The sequence below is a fragment of the Marmota monax genome, unplaced genomic scaffold (genome assembly GCF_021218885.2).
Source record: "Marmota monax isolate L192 unplaced genomic scaffold, Marmota_monax_Labrador192_F-V1.1 WCK01_AAM20220418_F8-fsc00053, whole genome shotgun sequence".
Taxonomy (NCBI): Eukaryota; Metazoa; Chordata; class Mammalia; order Rodentia; family Sciuridae; genus Marmota; species Marmota monax.
In genome coordinates, this window is record NW_026693153.1 from 7,148,416 (window position 1) to 7,166,308 (window position 17,893).

General features: G+C 37.0%; 1 protein-coding gene and 1 non-coding gene across 8 annotated transcripts in view; one reads left to right on the plus strand and one right to left on the minus strand.

Moving 5' to 3' along the window:
* Positions 1-7,009: 7,009 nt before the first annotated feature.
* LOC124100091 (small nucleolar RNA U13) lies at positions 7,010-7,110 on the plus strand. The gene has a single exon (XR_006854155.1). It is a non-coding gene; the product is annotated as a small nucleolar RNA U13 (small nucleolar RNA).
* Positions 7,111-11,971: 4,861 nt separating this feature from the next.
* The window catches only part of Lnp1 (leukemia NUP98 fusion partner 1), a 29,019-nt gene continuing 23,097 nt past the window's right edge, over positions 11,972-17,893 (minus strand). For all 7 annotated transcript variants that reach the window (XM_046455314.2, XM_046455309.2, XM_046455313.2 and 4 more), the window contains 2 exons: positions 14,860-15,090; positions 11,972-12,484 (listed from right to left, as the gene is read on the minus strand). In XM_046455314.2, coding sequence (XP_046311270.1) covers positions 12,335-12,484; positions 14,860-15,090 — 381 coding nt within the window. In that variant the 3' untranslated portion in view covers positions 11,972-12,334. The remainder of the gene's footprint in view (positions 12,485-14,859; positions 15,091-17,893) is intronic.

Here is a 17,893-nt window from a genome sequence, read left to right on the forward strand (position 1 = left end):
TAGCAGGTCAAGAAATATTCACATGCAAGTTCCATGATCTTTAAGAAAGGTACAAAAAAAAATGCAACAAAGAAAGGATAGTTTTAAATAAATTGTTGGTACAATCAGGTATCCATGTGCAAGAGAAAAAATAATTTAACCACACCTCTATCCATAATATGAAATATATACAAAAAACAAACTCAAAATTGATCATAAACCTAAATATAAAACCTAAAACTACAAAAGTCATAGAATACAAAGAGAAAATCTTTTGTGACCTTAGGTTAGGGAAAGATTTATTAAATATACCAAAAACACATCCACGAAATAACCAGAATAGAAAGAAGGATCAAATTGGACATTTAAAATATGTGCAGTATGGGCTGGGGTTGTGGCTCAGCAGTAGAGTGCTCGCCTGGCACATGTGAAGCCCTGGGTTTGATCCTCAGCACCCATAAAAATAAATAAATAAAATAAAGGTATTGTGTCCAACTACAACTAAAAAAACTTTTTTTTAATTAAAAAAATATATGCGCAGTATATTATATGCCATTTATACCTTAATAAGCTATTTACAATAGGGGTTTTAAATTAAATAATTCTGTAAACACATTGTTATGTGAAAATCTTTGATCTCATGGTTATTACTTCTTAGATCAATTTCTTTAAGAAAATTTACATCCTAATGATAATAATATTTTTAATTCTCATGAGACAAATGTTACTTTCAAAAATTATTGAGAAGATATGTACTTTTAATATTTTACCTTACTCTCCCAAGTTCCAAGATTTAATTTTTTCAAAACATTTGCCAATATAATTATTTAAAATTCTCTCTTGTTTTTATTTGCTTTATTTATTTATTTGCTAAGGATGCCATACATTAAAGAGAAAACCCATAAAAGATTCAGATGAGGTTGAGGAACTCAGGCTTTGTGAGGAATGGTGGATGATATGGGGATATTAACCTGAGGAGATCCATGGGACCAGCAAGATAAAGGCATGAACAGACTCCTCCAGAAACTATAGTGCCATCATTAGGAGAGGAGCTAGACATCTGCTCCAGGGCACCTGAGGCAAAGAAAATGAGTGCATGAAACACTGGAGATGCACATTTCAACTCAGGCTGAGAAAGAATCTTTTTTTTATGAGCAAAGAGGAGTATAGCAGGATAGCAACAATGTCAACCACTAGAACCTGACCTCAGACGATGGAGAAAAAGCTGGGACACACCAGGCAGACACACTGCAGAGGTGTTCCCGAAAGAGCTTTCACACTGAGCAGTCTTAAATCAAATGATCTTTAAAAGTTCTCTGATTTTTTTTTTCTCTCATTCCCCTTCCTTCTCATGGATTTTTCTGTTTGCTCCTGTACTTCTCTGGGAATCATGGCTTACCATATTACTGTGTTTCTGAGGCAAGGGATAAAAAGAAAAGCCATTTGTTTATGAGAACACCATGAGCAGTAAACACACATTAACTAATCACAGATGACAGAAGTGCTTCAGAGATGAAAGAGATTCCTGAAGAGTCCTGGTTGGCTCCTTCATCATGTAAAAGGGGCTCATCCACGTACACAACATTATTATTACCCTGTAATGAGTGGCTAGCCAGTGCCCATCCCAACTGGAGAGCCTAAACAAACAGACACAATAGTAATTTTGAAGTTTTCATTCATTGTACCTATCTCTCCACCAAAACACTTGAAGGCAATTTACGCAAAAGTGATAAACATGCTGTGAATGAAGGTAGACTTCTCAAGAAGAAGAAGGGTGGAAAGAAAGTAAGGAATCTAAAGCAATATCCTCCCCATGAAGGGCTGAAAATCAGTTAGTCAGGGTATTCTATGCCATGCTAGAAGGAGTTTATTTAATTCTGTAACCAATAAGGAGCCCACCAAGGTCTTCACACTTGACAGATGCACAATCTTTTTTTGTGGTGAGTTATCTCTGAGGATGTAATGTGTGGAGTGCAATGAGGTAGGAAACAACTAATGACAAAAAACAGAGCTGACAGGTTTTGAAATAGTTGAGACAGACAATAATATTAACTAGTGGCACTTGTGACAATCGCCAGAATGCTTTGAAACTGCAAGCTTGGATCACTTCATAATAGTTTATGTACTACCCTGGAGTCCCGAATCTCCCCTTAATACCTTTCCCACCTTGGTCCATGCTCTTCTCATTTAAAGTTATGTAAAATAAATTGCATCTACCAGAAATTCCCTTGGGGGATAAAATATATGAATCTGAAGGAAGTATTTTAATAAACCACTTGATACAGAGAGTAATATCCCAAAGATTCTAAGAGTAGAAATTTACCAAAGTTCTTCTGTTCATTCATTCCATAAAATGGTGACTGATTGCTGGGTGTCAGATATTGGGGGTACAAAGATGAATAAGAAATATAAAATTCCCAGTTCACATTCTTAATTTATATTGACATAAATTAATAGAGCCTTATGGAAAACAGTATGGAGCTTCCTACAAAATTAAAATAGGACTACCATATGATCCAACAATCCCACTACGAGGTATATATTCAAAGGAAATTAAATCAGTATGTCAAAGAGATACCTGAATCCCTACGTTCATTGCAGCACTATTCACAATAACCAAGAAAAGGAAACAATCTCCGTGTCCATTAATGGAAGACTGAGTAAAGAAAATGTGCAGAATGGTGTAGTATTCGGTTATAATAAAGAATGAAGTCTTGTTATTTGGACAACATGGATAGAATTACAAATTTTCATACTAAGTGTAATAAGCCAAGTACAAAAAAGACAAGTTCTGCATTATCTCACTTACATATGGAAGCTTAAAAAGGTGAATTAATAGAAGTTGAGATTAGAAGGGTGGTTACCGTGGACTAGGTATGGGATGGGGAGATGTTGATCCAAGGATACAAAATTGCAGTTAGATTGAAAGAGTAAGCTCAAGAGATCTATTCTTTGGTGACTATAGTTAATGGCAATGTATCATATTCTTGAAAATTTCTAAGAGTAGGTTTTAAGCGTCCTCACCACAAAAACAGAGATATGTGAAGTCATACATATGTTAATTAGTTTAATTTAGCCATTCTAAAATTGACACATATTTCCAAGCATCATGTAAGCATAATAAATTCATAAAATTTTTGTTTATCAACTGAAACAATAATTAATTTTAGAAGAAATACAAAGTTCCTGTTGAGATGGAATATACCTTACAATTAATTTTAGGATTTTTTATTTTGCTGACCACCAAGATAAATGGAGAGGACAAGCATAAGAATACAGAGAAATTGCTTTAAACAATATTGGAAAAGAAAATCGAGGTGGTAGGTTGAGTATAGACAAGGCTTTAATAGAAGGAATATTGTGGCAGAAATGTAGGAACCTAGTAACCTAGATGGGGAAAATGAACTTGGAAAGGAAGATAATCCAAATGGGATTTTTTAAAAAAAAATATAATTTCCTTAAAGGTATGTGATCTAAACTATCTTTTATGTCTTCTCCAAAAATTCTTAAGTAAAACTCATTGATGATCAATGCTTTGGTACACAAGTGAAATAGAAGAGCTGTCGAATTCTGCAGCTAGGTTAGCAATGAGGAGAGCAAGATGCTCCATGCACAGATGCAAAGATGGCATTGTTGGTAGAGGATGTGGTGACAGCTTTCCTGGGGATTTCATGTCCATAATAATGGTGGTCTGCATCTTTTATTTGACACTTACATATGACCATTGTTTTAGTCCATTTCTCATTGCTGTAATGAAATACCCTTTGTAAAGCTCACAGTTTGGGGAGCTGAAAGTCAGAAAAGGAGGGCACTGACTCTAACAAAAGCTGCACGGCAGATGATAGGAGCACATGTGGGAAGAGACATCACATAGTCAATCGGGAAGACAAAGAGGAATTCAGTGGGTAGGCTCACTCATAACAGGAGAGAGAGCTTAAGGATCACATGAGAACTAAATGAATCCTGTCGGAGGGCAGTTTTTCTAATGACTTAAAGACATGCACCCTTAGGTCACCACACTTGGGATCAAGCTTCCAACCCATGAATCTTTGTGGAACTCGCACGTATCACTTCCAAAACATAGCAACCATGTAGTAGGTCTTCCTAGGATCTTTCTTCCCCCTCCACATATCCCTTTATTATCAATTTAATTTAATTCATTAAATCCTCATCTTTTAAGGAAATCTTGGGTTTTGTTTCTTAATGAAAAAATAAACATTTTATCAAATTTTTTTTTTGCTCTGTTTCTTTCCTTTTCCTCCCTCCCTAGTTTTATGTGTCATGGTAAGTTTCCTTCATAGAAAACTGCCTTCCTGTCTTCCATACTGAAACTCCTAATTTCTTAAAATAAATGTATTGTGTGTATTCAAGGTACACATTACGGTGTTATAAAACACAAATAGATAGCAAAGTGATTGTTACAGTGAAGCAAATCAGCATATCCATTATCTCAGTTACTCATGATTTTTTGTTTGTTTTGTGGCAAAAGCAGCTAAAATTTAGCATTTAGCAAGAATCCCAAGCACAGCATGATTTTACTACCTGTAGCATTCAAGTTGTACATTACCTGTCCAAACTTGGTCATCCTACAAATCTACCTTGTATCCTTGGACCTACCCCTCTCCATTTTCTCCACCACTCCCAACCCCTGGCGGCAAACGTTTTATTCTGTATGTTACAGTTTGGATCTTAAATGTCCCCCAGGGTCCATGCATTCAAGTCTTCAGTCAACAGCCTGTGGCATTATGGGAGGGCTAGAAACATTAAGAGGTAGGCCTGATAAAAGAAAGTGATGTCATTGGGAGTGTGAACTTGAAGCAGCTCTTGGGTGGCCCCATCCTCTTTGTTTTGTTTCCTGGCCACCAGGAGGTGAAAAGCCTTCTCCCCCACAGCACTCCCAGCCATGCTGTTTGCCTCACCACAGGCCCAAAGCCACAGAGCCAAATGACCACGGACTGAAATACAGCTCTGGAACTATAAGCCATAATAAATTTCTTCTCCTTTTAAGTTGTTTAGCTCAGGTGTTGTCACAGAGATGAAAATCTAACATACTCTGTATGTTATACTTTTCCTTTTTTAGATTCCACATATGCATGAGATCCTCCAAAAGTTTTTCCTTACTATGTCTCTGTTTTAGTCAGTTCTTTTTGCCACTATGGCTGAAAGACTTGATGAGAACAATTTTAGAGGAAGAAGTTTATTTGTGGGATCACACATTCAGAGGTCTCATAGTCATTCCTCAGGACTCAAGGTGAGGCTGAACACCATGGTGGAAGAGTATGGCAGAGGGAAGTGGCTCACATGATGATCATAAAGCAGAGAGAGACAGTCCACTGGCCAGATACAAAAAATATACCCCAAAGGCATGCCCTCAATGCCTACCTCTTCCAGCCATACCCTATTTGCCTTCAGTTACCACTCAGTTAATCTCATCGGGGGACCAATTCACTAATTGGGTTGTCTCATATCCCAATCATTTCACCTCTCAATGTTCTTGCACTGTCTCACACATGAGCTTTTGGGGGATACCTCATATCTAACCCATTAACAGTCTCCTTTATTTCACTTAGCATACTGTCTTCCAGTTTCATTCATATTGTGGTAAGCAGTAAAATCTTTTTTAAGGCCAAATAATATTCTATTGTATGTATTCCCCACAGTTTTCTGATCCATTTATCTGGCAACAGATTATTTCTACACCTTGGCAATTGTGAATTATGTTTCAGTGAACATGGGAATGAATGTACATGTCTTTACAAGGTGCTGATTTCATTTTCTTTGGATATATACCCAGAGTAGGGATTTATGGGTCATAAATGGAAGCTTCATTTTTAATTTCTTTGGAAACCTTCATGTTTTCCATAGTGAGTACACCAATCTACATTCCCACCAATAATACCTAGGAAATGGCTTTATTGATCATCAGTCCCCAGGGGTGAGGGCACATGGGCTTCAGGTAGAGACAAAGCATCTGATTTTCTATTTCCCAACTCTTGATTCATGTATCCATTTTCACATTCATTCTATAACCTTATTCATGCACCATGCTGTTGACAAAACGATATTCTCAACCTGGAAACAGTGCACTTGCATTTTCTTCCAACTTCAAGAAACTCTTCTTACCACCAGCCACAGCGCTAACATAATGGTGGCACGATAATGTGTCTGAAGTGGCATGGCAATATTTCTTTCCTTGAAATTAAGTGCATCTTTCCATGAAATTAAGTCAGACAATGTGACTTACCTGCTCAAAGCCTCCTTATACCTCCCATGGCACTTTAGACCAACAGCCAACTACACCACAGATGATCTGGCCTTGGTACTTTCCAACCTCATTTCCCACCATACCACTGTTGATCACTCCAGCATAATCTTGTTACTTGTAAATGGAGGCCATCTAGCTCTCACCACAGAGCCTTTGCCCTGCCCCCTGCCTGAGACTCTCTCCCACCATTTCATTCATACCCCAGCTCAAATGTCTTCTCATTAAATCGTTTTTTTTTTTTGAAACCCCATATATAAGACTATTCTCATCATCTCTATCTTCCTAAATGGTTTTTATTCGTCATGGCATTATGCAGTATGTTTCTGTAATTTGTATGTACTATACCTCTTGAAGACAGGGGCTTTTGACTATTTGCTCATTGCTGTATCCCTATCACATTGCAGGCAATCAAAACACATCCATTTTTGTTGAGAATGAATAAATAAATCCTGGCAATAAGTGGTTAGGAGAGAAACTCAAAAATCATGAGACAAGGCAGATTCTATTCCAGCTAGGTGTGACTGGCACTGGGATCTAAGTCACCCAAGAGCTGCTGGACACACGCGTATGCACAATCTTTGGAAAACAGAGGGGGTTTTGCAGTTCACTCTTGGGTTTCTCTTCTAGTATTTATACCTGAAGGTGGGGTAAAATTGTGTTCAGGCAATTATATGGTCACTGGCTCCAAAGCTACACCAGGAATTCAGCCAAAACAGAGTTATGCAATCCAAAGTTAGAATAGGATCTAGAAAAGTCCAAAGACAGATCCTTTTTGGTCATTAGCATGATTATTGGGTGTTCACACCATTGTGTGATATGTGCCTCCCTCTAAACTGTTATGATGTCAGCACATAACCCGTCTGAGTAAAAAGGAAAAAAAAAAAACCCAAAACACAAACTTGGAACTTACAGTCCTTCCCTTTGCCAGTCTAAAATTACCCATTGTTATAAAATGTCAACTATCTGCGCAGTATTTTAATATCTTGTCTTTTTGTGCCCAATAGAGATAACCAGCTTGACATCTTTCTTCATGCATACCTTTAAATGCATTGATAAGTCATAAAATTATCAAACTTTCATTTGCTTAATCTACCTCTAAGGATTTTAATATGAATTGCTACTTTCAATTTGAAAACAATGATAATGATTTTGTCTTTGGCAAGCACTGAGGCTAGTCCTGCATTACCTGTCCAAACAACAGCTCAAGACTGCCATCTAGGGTAACCAGACTGCTGTGACAGTAATGCTGAACTGAATGAAGTTCATAATTCCCACGCTTGACTTTTCTGGGGGTCTGTCATTTTTTATTTTTGCATACTTCTGCATTATTTGAATATGGATTGAATACTCCTTTTATAAATAAAAACGGTTTGCATTTTAAGATAAAATATTAACTAGATCCTAAGTAATATATGACAGTGTCTTGCCTAAAATAAAATGAATTCAAATTTTAGGGCTCTGGTTCTTTACAGTCACACCCTCAAACTATTGAGCTAGTACTATGCAATAAACACCTTTTGAGTTGAGGGAACGCAAACATAATTAATATTTAGTCTCTGCCACTTAAGAATTCACAGCCTAGATGGGAAGACAGACATGTTAGGAAACTGTTGCACTATATGATGAAACCTGCATGAGGTAAACTGCATCACAGGAGAGAACATGAACATGTGAACATTTGTGTGTGTGTGTGTGTGTGTGTGTGTGTGTGTGTGGTGCTGGGGATTGTGCAAGCCTTGTGCATGCTAGGCAAGCACTCTACCAACCAAGAACATTTTTATTTGGAGAAGAAAGGAAGGGTGAGAAGAAGGGCAAGAGAAGGACAAATTCAGTTATAATAAACTTTACTTAAAATTTGTAACTAGAAGTAGGCCAATTAACCCCAAATAACACCTTGAATTAATTAAATTACAATACATTTTAAGGTAAATAAAACTTAAAAAGTAAAATTCAAGAGACCTAAAAAAAGAGGCTTAAGAGTTACCTAGCATATAGATTACTGCTGCCTGGTTGAAATGAGATACATATGCAATTAATAATTTTATAATGGTCTCCTTCATCAAAGAAAAAAGATGAAATTAATTTTAATAATATATTTGAGTTATATAAAAATATTGTTTATTTTATCAAAACCAAAGTGAGATGTCAAGGACCTAAAATCACCTAGTAGCTATGAGAATGGATGGAACTGGGTAAATCTGAGTGACATTTAGATGAAAAATAGGCAGGAGTGATGATTAGTTGGATGTAAAATCAGAGGAGTGAAAGTGATTTTAAACCCAAATAGGTGCATATTTGAGATATCATTAAGTGATGCATACATGAAAATAGGGAACATAGATAGAGAACAGACCCGGGGCAAGTGTGAGACTTTGAATCTGGACTCATGAATTGAAGGCTTGATTCATAGCTGGAGACACTATTGGAGGTGGTAGAAACTTTAAGAAGTGGGGTCAGTTGGAGTTAGTAGGTCACTGGAAACATGTGCATGAGGGTATATTAGGACACCCCACCCACCCACCCTGCTCCTTTCTCTCTCTACTTCGCAGCCGCCATAGAGTGAGAAGTTTATTCTGCCATATGCTTCCCACTTTAATGTCCTACCTCCCACAGGCCCAAAGTGACAGGGCCAAGCAACCATGGCCTGAAACCTCTGAAATGGTGAGTTTAAAATAATAGTTTCCACTCTCTGTTGCAGACATTTTGTCACAGTGATAGAAATCTGACCAATACAGCAAGGAATAAAAGCTTGCTTTTAAAAGATGAGTTTGAGATTCCATGAAACCTGCGACTGATAATATGTTCAAGGGACAGTTAATTTATGAGCCTCATGCTCATGAGAGATTCTACATCAGAGGGGTAGATGGGAGTCATGAATACATATGTAGCTTACCCCACGGGAAATTTTGAGATTGATGAGAGAGAATGAAGAGAGTAAGACAAGTGCTGAGGCAGAGACCAAAAGAAAATTACTACTTAAGGTATAAGGATCCTAACCAAAGACCAAGAGGGATCAGAGAGGCACAAGGAAACACAGAAGAATATAATTGTCAACAACCAAAGAAAGAACTTCAAGAAGAGGTCAACTAAGTCTAATGCTTCCAGAAAATCAAGCAAAAAAAAATACAGTGATGTTTTCATAAAACTTGACAGTAAGGAGGTCATGACTGGCTTTGAAAAGAACAATCTCTACAGAGGGTAAGGACAGAAATCATATTGCAGCAGACTTAAAATTGACTGGGTGGGCTAGGTTGTACTTCAGTGATAGAATGTCTGCCTAGATAGAATTTTTCAATTCCCAGCACCAAAATGAAAAAAAAAAAAAAAACAAAGAAAAAAGAAAAGATGGGTTAATGTAGATAAATCCTCAAGTTGTTTTTTGTTTTGTTTTTGTTTTTGTTTTGCTTTGTTGTGTTGTTGTTTTTTTGGGGGGGTTGTTTTTTGTTTTTTTTTGAGGGAAGACAGCTAAGGTGGTCACGTCTAGCATGAAAAGGATAATACCTACTGGTATGAGGAAAGGTTTTTATGATGTCAGAAGCTATTGAAAAGGAGCCATAGAAATTCTTCAATAAACAATTTCATTGATCTGAAAAGATGTTAATCGTGTATTAACTAAAAAGAGACATGATTTTAAAAAAAGAGACATGATTGAAAAAAGTGTTTTATGTAGAAGTATGTACATGTGAACACATAGATAACATTCCGGAAGAACATACACTAAGATATTAACCACATTTATCTCTAAGTAGGTAGACTAACAGAAATTCTTTTTGTTTCTTATTATTTTTATTACTCAGTATTTTTTATTGCAAGAGGCTGTGTCTTATGATACAAAAATGAAAAAAAAACTAGAAATTTCATTTTCGGGGAGTCCACCACTTCCACATACTATGGTCTTGAACATGTGTTGAAAATGACTTCATTCCAGTTTGATGAAACATTTGTAAAATTCCTAATCATGATTTTTCCGTGAGTCTACAAATGGGAAGAATCCAGGCATCCAGATATCCTGGCTGGAGTAGGAGGCAGCTACTGACTCAGTCAGCCATCCACTAGGCCAAAATGATTCATCTAGGCTTCTAACTTTCCCAATGTGTGGGTCATCTCTCCCCACATCTCTTCAGAAACAAAAGGAGATGAGCAAACTGCCCCCCCAGAATCGAAACTTGTTTGACAAGACTTCAAAGTACTCAAAGCCAGGGAAACTACTCTCCTATGCATGACTTATGCACAGAGAGGACCCCTCCTATCCTCCCAGTCAGTAGTGGCAATGGATAGGCAAAGTCACTATATCATAGCCTTCACTCATCTTTCATTATATGTATGAAAAAAGCGTAATACTGTATTAAGAAGGTCACATGGACATATCAGTCCAGAAAGGATGCAGGTGTAGGCTATATAGAAATCAAAATTATTCCAATCAAGGTAGTTGCTATTTTAGTTTTATTGCACTATTTTCCCCTTAAGACTTTCCCTTTTCTCTCTTCCTTCTATTGTCTATATAAAGATATCTTACAGTAGCAGTCAATTACAATACTAGTTTAAGTAATATATGTGGGAGATTTTCTTCTTCACAAAATGGAAAACCTAGTTGCACATGGGCGTTTGAAGATCCAAGATAGAGACAAAGAATAAACAGGTTAAGTATTAGAGTTCCAGTCCATTTTTTGTGAGGGGTGAGTAGAATGGTGATAGAATATAGTCTTAAAAAGTTAAAATCTAGAGTATAAAGCTGACCTCAAGTACTCAGTCTTCACCCATGTATTCAAAACTGTAACCTACCCACTAAGATCTCATCATTCACAGGCACATTACACACTAAGTCAGACCCACTTCTAAAGAGAAATGGAGGTCCTGTGTGAGGAGCATGAGTTCTGCCATCAAAGTAAATGAATGACTCAGGCCCTCACCTTGCCAACATAACTGGAAGCTACAGAACTTTTCTATACTGCAATTTCCTCAAGCAGAAAGTAAAGAGAAAAGTTATCTGTGATAGTATTAACTAACTAAATATTATTTAGTGTTAAATTGACTGAATTGAAGAATACTCAAATCCGAGCAAAGCATTACTTCTGAGGGTATCCATGCAGGTGTTTCTGAAAGACATTGGCATTTGAGCCACTGGAAGTAGGGAGGATCTACCCTCACTCAATCTGAGTGGACACCATCCAATTGTTTGAGGCTCAGATGAACAAAAAGGCAAATATCCTCTTCTCCCTCCCTCCCCCTGTCTCACTGGGACAGTTCTCTTCTCAAGCCCTTGGACATCAAAACTCCATGTTCACCAGTCTTTGAACTCAAAGACCTACACCTGCACTATCTTCAACAGCCATAGGTTCTCATGCCTTTGGTCTTAGAGTAAGAAGTTAGACCAGCAACTTCTCTGGTTCTGAGGCCTTTGGACTTGGCCTGAGCCACACTACTGACTTCCCTGGTTCTCTGGCTTACAGACAGTCCTTCATGACACTTCTCAGCCTCTATAGCCATGTGAGCCAATTCCCCAAATGTATCCATCTCATATAGTTCACTCTGTATATCCTTTGGGTCCTGCCTCTCTGCAGAACCCTGAATAACACAAGGTTCTACTTCAGGGTAGAAAAGATTATTTTAGGTAATATATTAAAGCATTCAGGATAATACTTGGCATGGTAATTACCAGTTCTGGTTAAATGATGGCTATTAGACATTCTTACATAATTACTTCTAAAAGGAAGTAAATCTAAAGAGTCACACCAATGACTTTTATTTAAGATGAATTGCGAGGTTGTCATGGAAGAAGAGTTGGTAAAGATGTGTGGGTAGCTATTTAAAAATCTTCGTTTGCATTTTCCGAAATTACTTTACTCTATTAAAATACCTTTTATTCTTTTATTCCCATGAAAAGGCAAGAAAGCAGATTACACTCCAGCAAGATGCCAGAAGCAGTTGGAGGGTGACGCAAGTCGTCTTGAGGAGCCCCATTCCAACCGCCCACCTCTGTCACTCAGCATCTGGGATGCCCTTTTGCAGCTGCCATCCTGCCCTCCTGGAATGGTGAACTGGGCCCAAAACAACCAGTGGCGCCCGTCATCACAACATAAAAATAAAGAACTATTCCGGCCCTTTTTCAACCAGAGAGGCCATGGATACCTCTCGGGGTTCTTCCTTGGCTGAGCTCCTTCCTTCTTCCACCTTCTTGCGGGATCTTATCTCCATCCTCAGACATTCTCTCTCATTTCTTTCCTTTCTGCTCTCAGGTCCCTGAAAGAGAAGGGTCAGGAAAGGGGAGAGATGCACCAGAAGCTCTGTGCCTCCCATTGCTCCCAACCACCAGACATGAGGAAAGCCCTGCCCTGTAGCCAATGTCCAGTTCTTAGTTTCTAGTAATAAATCAGCATAACCCCAAATCATCATATTGCCAAAGGTTTTAGTCATAAAGAGAAGGAATACAGGGTCCTGGGCATCACTGCTGGTCTGAGAAGGATGCCAACCTGCACATGACCATGACTCTTGTGCTCTAACATACCAAAGCTAAAGAACGTACAGTACAGTTAAATTAAGTCTCCTGGCGTTTTTGGATAAGGAAAACAAGATCACATATAGAATGATTCTAACTTCCCTGTGTTCATTACCTTATATTAATATTAGAGTTTGCACTAAATTTTAATGTGAGAACTGTGTGAAAAAACGAAGTATTGAGAAATAACTTCCAACCATGTTAGCATTCCCCAGTAAGTTGCCCAAGTGGGATAGGTGGAGGCCGGGGGCGGGTGGTCCACATTTATTCACTGATGTATTGAACACACAGTGTTGTTGTAAGATTAGGAGATAAAGTACTAAATGAAGAGACTTTACCTTCTAGATATTCCACCTGTGGGGGGGTAGATAGACCATCAGTAAATAAGGCTAAAAGGAAGTAAACAATGATGATAAATAAAATTGTAACTACAACAGGTGACGGTGATATATAGTAGGGAACTATGAAGAAGGGGAGATTCTTTTTTAAAAAAGTTTTAGTTGTAGATAGACACAATACCTCTATTATTTTCTTCATTATTTTTATGTGGTGCTGAGGATTGAACCCAGTGCCCAACATGTGCTAGACAAGTGCTTTACCACTGAGCTACAACCCTAGCCCCAAGAAGGGGAGATTCTTCAGTGTTGATGGTCAGGGAATTTCTTTGAAAGGAATTACTGTGCAAAAATAACATGCATAAACATGGTAATGGTATCTATGTATGCTTCTATTTTTAAAAAAATAAACAGATAAAATCCCTTCTCCTCCCCCTTATTTGAACTGTAAACATTAGGGATCCAGTGATGAGTGGTGGTCATGTGGCAGAACTCAGCCCTACAGGCTGAACATTGTGGAGGTGTCTTATTACCACAATAGTGTCTGCTACTCCATGGTGTAAACTGTTTCTTATACCTAGATTGTCTCATTCCATCCATAACCATTCATTGATTGAAGTCAGAAAGCAAAACAAAGACGCTTAGATAGAAGTTAAAAGAAACTTTAAAAACTGTACTAGTTCTGTACATGTGCTGCCAGATGATTTTCATAGACCCATCACTTGTATTTATCTGATCAAAATTCATGTTTAGCAGTTATAAATGTTTCTAATGCTGGTCAGAACAGTACAAAAAACAGTATAGTGAATATTGTTTCAAATTTGGTCTTTACCTTATTAAGAATAAACACTATGCAAGATATACTTATTAATAATGATTTGAAATTTACTTCCTCATTTCATCACTTAGAAAATCAGAAAGTTATAAGAAAAATAAGTCAATTGAATTTCTAAATACTGAGGTGAAAGAATTAATATTGTTTGTCATGATTAGGCCACAAAAGCAGTTTCTGGCTCTTTCAATGTTCAAATATGTGAAATTTAAACCAACACATTAGTATTCATTTGGTCCCCAAACAAAAAATGATACAGCCAATCTTCCCTACCTGTGGGGCTAATATCTGTGGATTCAACCAACTGAGGATGAAAAATAACCAGGAAACAAAATGGTGTTTGTACTGAATATATAATATACACCTTCTTTTTCTTGTCATTATTCCCTAATCAATATACTATAATAACTATTTATCTATTGTTTACATTGTATAAAGTATTATAAGAAAATTAGAGATAATTTAAAAGTAAATGGGAAAATGTAAAATATATGAATGTAAAGTGTATGGAGGTTATATGCAAATAATACTCCATGTTGCATAAGGGACTTTAACATTCATAAATTTTGGTACCCTTTGTGTGGGATGCTAGAGATAATACCTTAGGGAATACTTTATATACATTTTAAAATTTGCTGAAAAAACCCACTGTTTATTGTAGCTAGCTTTAGAAAAGTGTGTGGATTGTTACAGTGGAAAATTTTTTTAAAAATCTACGTTTTGAATTTTTAATTTTACATTACAAAAATTTTATAATATGCTCCTTAAAATTGACATAAAATAAAATATTTAATTTTAGATTAGTTGTAATAAACTCAGTGTTGTTTTCATTGATCTTATTACCAAGCTGTAAATGGAGAAGTTAAATTTGTGCTCCTCAAACTTGAGGATGACAAAACCTCTGGGTTTTCTTTCCCAAGGGGCTTAAATGTGTACTAGCTCAGTTACATACCAGAGAGACAGAGTGTTTGGTTTTAAAGCGCAGTTGCTGTTCAAAGGACTCTGAAAACTCCTGAATTTTGGAATGAGAGCTTCCTTTTGATTCCAGTGACTCCTTGAGTGACCCATCCACTGAGCATTTCCTGTAATATCGCATGTGAGCACAGTTTCGGAATTCCTGATCCTCATGAGAATGCCTTCGAGGTTGGTGGTCACATGATGTCATTCTGGGAAGCATAGGAAACTGGGGATATAAAATTAAAATTTTTGTAACATAAAGAGAATGTACAATATTAGCACAGACACAAGATGCCCATAAACTACTAATAAACATTTCTAATATTTAACTGAAATTTTATCTTCTTGATCGCATTAGATGGCATTAGAGCAGATTATGCTAAGTGAAGCTAGCCAATCCCTAAAAAACAAATGCCAAATGTCTTCTTTGATATAAGGAGGGCAACTAAAAACAGAGTAGGGTGGAAGAGCATGAGAAGAAGATCACCATTAAACAGGGATGAGAGGTGGGAGGGAAAGGGAGAGAGAAAGGAAATTGCATGGAAATAGAAGGAGACCCTCATTGTTATACAAAATTACATATAAGAGGAAGTGAGGGGAAAGGGAAAAAACAAGAGAGAGAAAAATTACAGTAGATGGGGTAGAGAGAGAAGATGGGAGGGGAAGGGAGGGGAGGAGAGGGGGGATAGTAGAGGATAGGAAAGGCAGCAGAATACAACAGACACTAGTATGGCAGTATGTAAAAACGTAGATGTGTAACCGATGTGATTCTGCAATCTGTATACGGGGTATAAATGGGAGTTCATAACCCACTTGAATCAACTGTATGAAATATGATATGTCAAGAGCTTTGTAATGTTTTGAACAACTAATAATAAAAAAAAGAGTTTCAGAAAAAAAAAGATTTTTCTCTACAATGAAGGAGCAGAATCCATTGGTTAAAATATTAAATAGAACATCCAAGGACCAGTTTAATTGCTTGCTACTCTACCAATGATTTTTAAACATTTCTAGTTAAACCATAAACATTTGAGAAATAGCATAAAGATTAATATTTATGTAATTTCTAAGTAAAAGTATAATGGGAGAGTCATAAGAAAAATATAATTTATATTAAAAAGCTAATGTGCACCAAAAGCAATATAAAATTAAGCTTTAGACAAAAACTAAAAAACAATAGCTACATATTATTGTTTAATAAATATCTTGCACATAAGTACATCTCGTTTACATACAGACATAGAGATAAAATAACACAATAACAACAATGTTAAAATCACAATTGGAAAAGCAGCAGAGCATTGAAAGTTCCTATGTAACTTTTGCACCAAGACATTGGTCTTCAAACTGCCATATGCTGTACACTTTTTGGTCTTAATTATTGACTGGTGTTTAACTTAGTTGCCTGCAGGGGTCGCTGGAAACACTCTTTCCTTGCTTTCTATCACTGCACCCTCTGGTTTTCCCTTTGATCTTTTTGCTACAGTGATTTAAACATTTTTGTTTACTTCTTCCTTCTCCAAGTATAAAAAATTTATACATTCAGGAATGAGTAAAAGGCTTTTAATCTGGAATGCACAGCATGGCAAGCCAAAGGTGTAACCAAAGAGGAAAAGATAAGAAAATATTTTACTGGCAAAAAGGGAAAAAATCATGTAAGCTGCTCAGATACAAAGTCTATTGGTCTTCTTTCTAGACCAGTGGCAGGAGCTGAAGTCTTATTGGTAGAGATACCATTGCGGGGAAAGCATCTTGTCTGAATTGTAGTCTAAGAGAATGTTAAAGATTAAACTCTGTTACAGAAATGTGTGTCTGTGTGTGAGCTATGTCAAGCATGTTGTGTATGGAGGTTTTCTGGTGTTTTGTTTTTTTGCTTTTTTTCCTGAAGAAGTCCTTGAAATAGTTCTTATCTCAGACAGGCTGAGCGAGCATGAGCTCCCAGCTTTCCCAGCTCTGAATTTTGTCCAGGTGTGACAGAGGAACTTCGTCTTGGATCAATAATTTTCATAGAGATTAGAAAGGTGAGGGGGTGATGGCACATGAAGCTGCAGCAGGGAGGACTGCCCATGTTAGTGCCTGTGCTGGGCAGTAGAGTGGACGCACTGACTAAAGACCAGGGAGGCCATGCCATTGAAAGGGTGAGGTGGTGCAAAATGAGGTACAAAATGAAAAAGTGACCAGGTATGAGTCTGGGAGGAAGGCAAGCCATGGGTGCATTGAGACAAAAATAAGGAGGAAGTAAACAAGCCATCCAGCCAGCTCTCTGGTCCTAGCTCTCTGGTGCTTCTTCTTACAAGACCACCAATCCCATCAGATCAGGACCCAACCCTCATAATTTCATCTAACCTTAATTATCTCCCAAAGGCCCCATCTCTAATACCATCCATTGAGGATTAAGCTTCAACATGTTAATCTGGGAATCATGTACCAAATGGCAACCTTCAACAGAAAATCACCAATTATCTTCCCATTGTAATATGAGAAACATTAAAGACAGTTAAGGCCATGAGGTTGGATAGGAGGAGTAACTTATAGTGTTTCAGTAGCACAGTAGGGTAACTATTTTTGACAACAATCAATTGTATATTTCAAAATAGCTGGTAGAGAGGATCTTTAATGTTCCTAACACAATGAAATTATAAATGTTTGAGGGACTGTGTATGCCAATTAATCTTATATGATCATCATACACTGTATACATGTATTAAAATATCACACTCTACTCCATAAATTCATACAAATTTTTCTTCATGGTGCTACAAATTGAATCCAGGACCTCATACATGTTGATATACTCTACCACTGAACTATACTCCCAAATGGTACAATTATTAGGTCAATAAAAATAAAAAATTATTTTAAAAACAATAATAAGGGAAAGGTGAAATTTAAAACTCTAGAACTTTTGGCAGTAATTAACTAAAAGCATCTAGAAAAAAAACTTTCCAAGTTTAAACATCACTGACTAATAATAATAATAGGTACTTACTAGGTAGCAGGCACTGACCTAAGCACTGAACATACATTAC